Source organism: Cydia strobilella, chromosome 3, assembly GCF_947568885.1.
Source record: "Cydia strobilella chromosome 3, ilCydStro3.1, whole genome shotgun sequence".
Taxonomy (NCBI): Eukaryota; Metazoa; Arthropoda; class Insecta; order Lepidoptera; family Tortricidae; genus Cydia; species Cydia strobilella.
Window position 1 is genome coordinate 13,192,105 of NC_086043.1, and position 7,592 is coordinate 13,199,696.

Below are 7,592 nucleotides of genomic sequence, written 5' to 3' on the forward strand. Positions count from 1 at the left end.
AATCCTTGTTCCTATATTATTCTTATGTATATGACTATAAAACACCCACGTGGGTTGTATTTACACCTAATTTATAATAAAGACATAAAACGTAATATGTACCTACCTAATTATACAAAAAATATTAATGGCGCCAAACTCATTTTTGTAATTTCAACAAAGCAAACAACAACAAAGTAATATTGGATTGATTGTTATGTTACCGCTGTAATTGCATTTTAAATTGTTTAATTTTAAAAACTGTAATAGATGTCATATATTAAAGAAAAAGTGACATCTATTACAGTTTTTAATTTATATATAGTAGTGACTACTTTAAAAAAAAACAAATCAAAATATATAATAAAATAATTTGATTTGTTCCCAAACTTGTTTGTTTAATTTTAGTTTAGCGTTGGTAGCGGCTGACAATAATAATACATTTATTTCATAATTACAGATGAAGGGGGCGAAGTGCACCTACCGCTATACACGGTGTTACTTGAGCCACTGAAAATCGTTTAGTTAACAATTCTATTCGACTGGTAGGTAATTCTACACAAAATGCTTCGTTTTAGTGACGTCAAACACCACTTGCATATCTTACTGCAACGAGATAAGGTTTACCAATGGCCAGTTAAGGGTGTTGCTCATTGACAAATAACGTGTCAAATGCTAGTTATTGATATTGTTGCATTACAAACTTGTAAACTGGGCATGTAAAAAAAAATACCCCTATTAAATATAGCACAATCGATTCTCCTATCGATTCTGAACAAACTGTTTTTAGGTTTTCAGTGGGTCATGAAACACCGTGTATATACCTACATATATTAAAGGTAGGCGCACTCACACGGCAGGCGCACTTCGCCCACATCACCTACAGCCTTAAATACCACTAATACTTTACTGTAAGGACTGTCGCAACCTTCAACCAAGCGACAGTATCTACCCGAGTGCCTACTGCGAGCGTCGAAAATAAAAGTTTCAGCGTTATCCTGGCATTTGACCACGGCTCAAGTGGGGACCCTGAGGCCTTACCGCGAAAAACGAAATGTATCTATCGCTCGAATATGCAAGAGTGACAGATAAAAAGACTAGGGTCTCTCAGATCCGCTCGAGAGGCAAATAGACGATTTTCGATGTTCGACGTAGCCTTTCCGGTATTTTTGCATGCGAGTGTTTTTATATTGGTGTGACATCTTATATAAATGTTACCTTTTTACTTAGGTATTGTGAATCGTCTTATGGATTGCACATTATAATGGAAATTTAATATATCTTTCATACAATGTTTGCGTTTATTTTCATCACGTCTGTAATCTGTAATTAAGTGGCATTACAGTTGTCGGATGGGTTAGGTATTAGTTCAGTTCAGTTTTTGGTTCTTATGGCATCTGTCCATTGGGACAATTTTGCCAGCATCAAGGTTGTGGGAGCAGAATTTCAGTATCAGAACTTGATCCAGTCCGTGTAGATGCTTGATCGGTTGAAGAATCTAAACTACTATAGGAATAAAAATAGAAAAAATGGACGGCCAGAAAAACCAATAGAAACTATAGAAAGTAATGAGCCAACTGCCAGGATCAGGTTTTTTTTTTTTTTTAAAGGAACATTACAGGAAAGTTTGGGTAAACAAACAGGTAAAAACTTTTAAAAGGAGCTACAGCTTGATATTAAAATCTTTCATAAACTTAGCAAGGACATAAACAAAGGTAGTGTTAACCAAAGTAAGGATATGGTTTATGTTAACAGGACGTTGAATATAGTCAGGAAGAAAATCATAAAAACTGGCATGAGTATTTGGACAATTGAAGAAGATGTGATCAAGGGTGCCGTCCTCCAGGCCGCATTCACATAATGAATGATCTAGAATATGGATTTTAGCTAGCCAAGCAGGGGAAGTATTGTGGCCAAGTCGAAGACGAATAATAGAGGAGGTAACTGACTTGTGAATCTTATGGTATTTGAAAAACCAAGGTCTGACAAGAATATTCGGTTGGATCCTATAATAGCGATTGCCAGTGGATTTGCTAGTTATCTCCCACTCTTCAGTCCACTGTCTGACAAGATCTGCCTTAGCAGAGTTGCGGAGGTCCTGCATATAGCACTTGGAGTAAGAGGAAGAGCAACCAATTTCAATCGCCTGTTTAGCACAGGCATCTGCATGCTCATTACCATCAATTTCACTATGACTAGGGATCCAAGCAAGAACAACTTCAAGCCCAAGTAGAGAACATGGGTATAGGGACTGTCTAGTCTTAAGGATGATAAAAAGATTATCCCTGGAGCGAAGTGGAAACTTATGTAAATCTTGAAGACAGCTCAGGGAGTCAGATAATATTATTGCTTTCGGGACTTTGTGAGACTGAATGAATGAAACAGCTTCAAAGATAGATATTGCTTCCCCTGTGAACACCGATGTGGTAGGAGGGCTTTTGAAACTTAATATAATTTTATAACGCGGAATCCAAACCTGCCACTTTTCCTCAATGAGTTGTAAAAAGACATTATTAGCACCAGAAGTATTTTTTTTTATACCAAGAGAAAAGATAATATTTGGACGAAACAAAAGAGCATCATAATCAATTAGGAACACTGGATTAACAGGAAAGGTCCACATAGGTGTTGCGTCAGATAATTTTTGAAAGCTTTTGATGAGACAAGGAAGTTCTTTATTAGTCCAATAATCAGAAGTAGGGATAATGTTTACCAGGTTATTTAGATGAAAAAGAAGCGGATGGTTTGAAAGCTGGGCTGCCCTGAAATAGAAGCGATCAGACAGGAATTGTCTCCGCAAACTTAATGGGGGGTCTAGACATTCCACCTGGAGAGCGTTAGTAGGAGAAGAACGCATGGCTCCGCAAACAATTCGAAGGCACTTCGATTGAATTTTATCAAGAAGGGATAGCGCAGCCTTATTGCAAGGCTCCAATAAAAAAGAACCATAATCAAAATGACTTCTTATAATAGCATTGTATAGTAGCTTTTGTGAGAAGGGATGGGAGCCCCACCAAGCACCAGACAATGATCTCAGTACATTAACCCCTTTTTCACATTTATTTTTTAAATAATTTAAATGGGCCACACCGGTTAGGTATTTATTAGAGGGAAACGTTTTTTTACCTATGACTGGCGACTCAGGGGCGCAAAGATATTGAATTACTTAATACCTACTTACTACATAACTTCACAACAGATGATCATTCTTTCATATTGTTCACCCTCTTTTTCAGGGCCCTAATATTGATTCTTTTTCGCCACCTAGAAGTGATTTGTCAAGATTTAGTTGAAACCGTTTGCTCCCGAAATGAAAATTTCATCAAAAAAGTACCTAGGATCGCAAAGCTATTCTTCCCTCTTAATACATTCCCTGCCTGCCTATGCACGGTTACCTACTGTTTAATATTAACCTTCACCAATAAGGTTTGCGATGCCGCGTTATATTAGGCATGGCGTTCAAAGGGTTAAAAAACTAGCCCCAGACTCCTGCAACCTGCACTTTTTGTGGGGAGGCTAACCCGCTTTCTTACAAAAGGTGCCCGGCGACCGTGTACCTAGTTGTATTAAACGCTATCTGTAGATATGTAAGGGTGACGCACATCTGGGAATGGGAAGGCTCTAGGTATGATTGTGTTGTATATCAATTAAGTCATAGTTAAATTCTAATGAATACAATTACACATGTAATGATATAATGTTTTATTCAAACCTTTTAAACACTTCAAATTATGTCAATTCTAACAATACATTAGACAAAAATACCTACTTTATAATTTTTAAGAAAAAAAAACCGACTTCAATGGGGGATGCTGCTGAAAGTTCACTTATTGTTGATGGTGCACTCTTAGATTCCAGACAATGAAATGAAAAAGACAGCATCTTTTGCCTAATAATGTAGAAAAGGAGGTAAAACCACAAACCACTTTTCTAGTAGCATTTCGTTTCTGTAAGGGTCGCAGTTCTAACCTAACCTAACCTACTTTTCTGATAGCATTTCGTTTCTGTAAGGATCACAGCTCTAACCTAACCTACTTTTGTGATAGCAGTTCTGTTCTGTGAGAATCGCAGTTCAAAACCCAACCACCCACCTAACCCACTTTTCTATTAGCATTTCCGGGTCCGGGTGTGGGTCCGGATCAGAGTCCGGGTCCGTGTCCGGCTGTCCGGGTCCAAGTTTGGGTCAGAGTTCGGTCCGGGTCCGGGTCCGAGTTGGGGTCCATGTTCAGACCCGGGTCCGGGTCCGAGTCCGGGTCCAAGTTTAGGTCTGGGTCTATAAGGAAGAGAACAAATCGCCAAACGTGAACTATGTGTCATTGAAGAGTTCCGTTCTGATCATCATCAGCAGTTCCACTTCATCAAATGTCACTTTTTTAAATGTAAGCGCTTGATTTGTTGATGAAAATACTAAAATCACTATATGTATGCCTTTAACATTTGAGGAGTTCCCTCGATTCCGATCAGAACTGCTTTTTGACAAAAAAGGGACCAATCTGTATGTATATACTTACAATCAAAAAAAGGATTTTTCAAAATCAGTGCAGAAATAACGGAGTTATGGAGTAACAAACATTAAAAAAAAAAAAAAAACAACCGAATTGAGAACCTCCTCCTTTGAAATCTTGAAGTCGGTTAAAAATAGTTAAAATACCATTACAACTAAGTCAGTCAAACATTGCTGCCAACATAATATATAGGCCTAGGCTTAAAACGCAGCTTTCTTAGTACAAACTGATACATCAGCTTGATGGAGTGATAAGTCACCAAAACTATCTTCTGGGTTCTTCGGTAATTGTTTGTTGAAGAAGTTTTTCTCTCTGTGCGTGTGTTTTATGACTGCGGGCCTTGGCAGTGATTTAGTCAATTTTTTTGCCCATTGACTTTGTGGCATTTTGGGTGCATTTGATACATCAGTCTGAAAAAAATTACAAATCAAGGGTTTTCCTACACGGCTGTAATGGCTGTATAGTTTATACATGTTTAATAGTGATACTAATAGTTCGCTGTGTAATGTCATACTGGGATGAGAGCGAAATCGTTGTGTGCTCCGTGCTCACCTCGCTTTCAACTCGCTTGCAAATCACCAGGGTGCTAGCACCCTAAAATTATAATTTATAAAAGCCATAATAGGGCACTTGTAAACCCTATATCACTATTAATATGTATAAACCAGCAAGGTCAACATATTCGAAATGTTATGACCTAAGGTTTTGACCACTATTGTATGATGCCAATTCAGACTTATCAAAGTGTACCTGAAATTTGATTTGTAGGTTTATAAATAGAATAGAAAATAGTCAGTCAAAAGTACAAATACTTATCTTAGTAAACTATCTACAGTTTTTTAGATTTTTCAGCATGTTTTTAATTTATTTAGGAGCTTGGTAAATAAAATAAACAAGTTTTCCTTACCACTGTAGTTTTCTTCGCATTTTTATATGCAACTGAAGGAAGATTGACATTCTCTTTATTACTCAGCTTGTGGACAGAACTCTTCACAAGCTTTGGAATGGATGATAGTCCTGGCAAAGTTTTCTTAGGGTGCACATTCCGTATCAATGGAACTTGTGGGCTATTGTTGATATAATATGCCACAGGACTAGCAATATGTTGAAATGCATTGTTTTTGCTGGGAGTTTTTTTTTCAGACGATGTGGATGGCTTCTTGAATAATGGAGGGTTGGCTGGTGTTCTACATAAGGCAGGTTTTATTTGTAGCACAGATGATGGGGTAGCAAATACTTCCTTCTCTTTCTGAACTTGCTTCATGGGGGTTACTACAGCTGAGGGTTTAGTATTCAAAGCTACTTTTTCTTTATTCACTTGGATAGGAATTTGATTTCCCTCCAATTCTGCTTGTTTGTAATCATTATTGGCTGTATTTTTATCCTCTGATTTAGGTCTATTTTTCAACACTATTTTAAGGGTATTATCAAACTCCTTATTTGAGGTATCACATGATTTTTCTACCATTTTTTCTAGATTTAAGAAACTGTTCGTGACATCCCAGTTTGCGAATAAGTTCGGTTCGTCAGGGGATAATGTTGTGTTCGTCAGTGATTTTGGAATGATTTTTGGTGATATGTCACGATTTGATGTAATATCAGGTTCAGAGTGAGTTGATATAAGTGTTAGGCTCATATTATGATTATCATTCTCAAGGTGTTCGTTAACGCTATAAAAAAATATAATATTATTTTCGTGAAGTAACTTTAGTCTTGTGTATACGTAAATACATATGCATTTTATAATTTAAAAAACCGTACTTACGCTATAGTTTTTCGGGTATTTTGTTGGCTAATAAACATGTGTTTTAGTTCTCCGAGACTTAACTTTCCGTAGAATACTTCATCATCACTGCATGGTTCGTCGTCTCTCAAACTCATAATGATCACGTTGATAAGGAACTTAACAGGCAAATAAATTAATAACTGAAAAGTTATAAATGAAAGAACAGCTAACTTGTAATACATATGTTATTTTGTTTACGAAATTTTGCAAATCGAACTAAACGGCTGACACCACAGATAGCATTCTAAATGTGCTATGAACATAGATGCACCATAGATGGCTTTTTTTTTAGAGCGACAGGACTGTGTGATGGTAGCCTGGAGAGAATCCTGGACCCTTCTGCATCACACGAGACGGTTTTGCTACGCTATGCGTGCGCCCGTGTGGGATAGAACATACGCAATGCTACAAAATGATTAGTCGAGTATATTTGATTTTGCTGCCCACCATAAACCAAACTAAATTTACGATGGGGAAAAAAAAGTGAGACTGTGACAAGGACAAACAATAATAGCGCTTTCTCTGCTACTCCTACTGGAAGGGTATGCGCGCACGAGCAACACAGTCGCCAGGCGATTAAGTTGCTTGTGATGCGCGCACGAGGGCGCCTTTTGTGTCCGCAACTATTTTGTCTCTCGCATCAAGCCTATGGGTAAGTATGAAACTGCGCGCATGTAGCGACGTGACAAGCGGGTGACTTTCTGAGGGCCTACCGCGAACCACGTTCGACGTGTTGCCTCCCTGTCACACTTACATACGAATTTACAAGTGCAACAGAGAGGCAACACGTCGAACGTGCTCCGCGGTAGGCCCTCTGGCCGACCGGCGACTTATTTGTCGCCGGTGCGCGCACTTGCATTGAAATCAATAGGGAAGGAGACAGTTTCGTCGCGGGCTTGTCACCGAACCCGGGAGTCACGTCGCTCGTGTGTACACTTCCATACTAGCCCATAGACTTGATGTGAGATGTGAGTGACAAAATAGTCGCGGCGACAAAAGTTGCTCGTGCGTGCATACCCTACTAGACTCATCATAGACTTAGTATATACAAGTACTAGTCACCACCACCATTGCTCCTACCTATGATGCCAGTCGGTGATAAGGACAATTTTCTCTTTCCTCTTATAGCAATCGCAATAAGACTATCTTTCTCTATCAAAGAGTGTCAGGCCCTTGAGACTCATGGATATGAACGAATTAATTATAGTTGGTCAAGCAAATCTTGTCAGTAGAAAAAGGCGCGAAATTCCAGTTTTCTATGGGACGACAAACCTTCGCGCCTACATTTTTTAAATTTGACGCCATTTTCTAAATGTGCTTTT

The 7,592-nt window shown here is 38.4% G+C and overlaps 1 protein-coding gene across 1 annotated transcript; it reads right to left on the bottom strand.

The window, feature by feature from the left end:
* Window positions 1-4,404: 4,404 nt before the first annotated feature.
* LOC134755886 (uncharacterized) lies at window positions 4,405-6,494 on the bottom strand. Its single transcript, XM_063692524.1, has 3 exons — window positions 6,250-6,494; window positions 5,392-6,154; window positions 4,405-4,894 (listed from the first exon to the last, which is right to left on the bottom strand). Exons 1-3 carry the CDS (start codon window positions 6,450-6,452, stop codon window positions 4,685-4,687), a joined length of 1,176 nt encoding a protein of 391 aa, XP_063548594.1. The 5' UTR covers window positions 6,453-6,494; the 3' UTR covers window positions 4,405-4,684.
* Window positions 6,495-7,592: the final 1,098 nt, after the last annotated feature.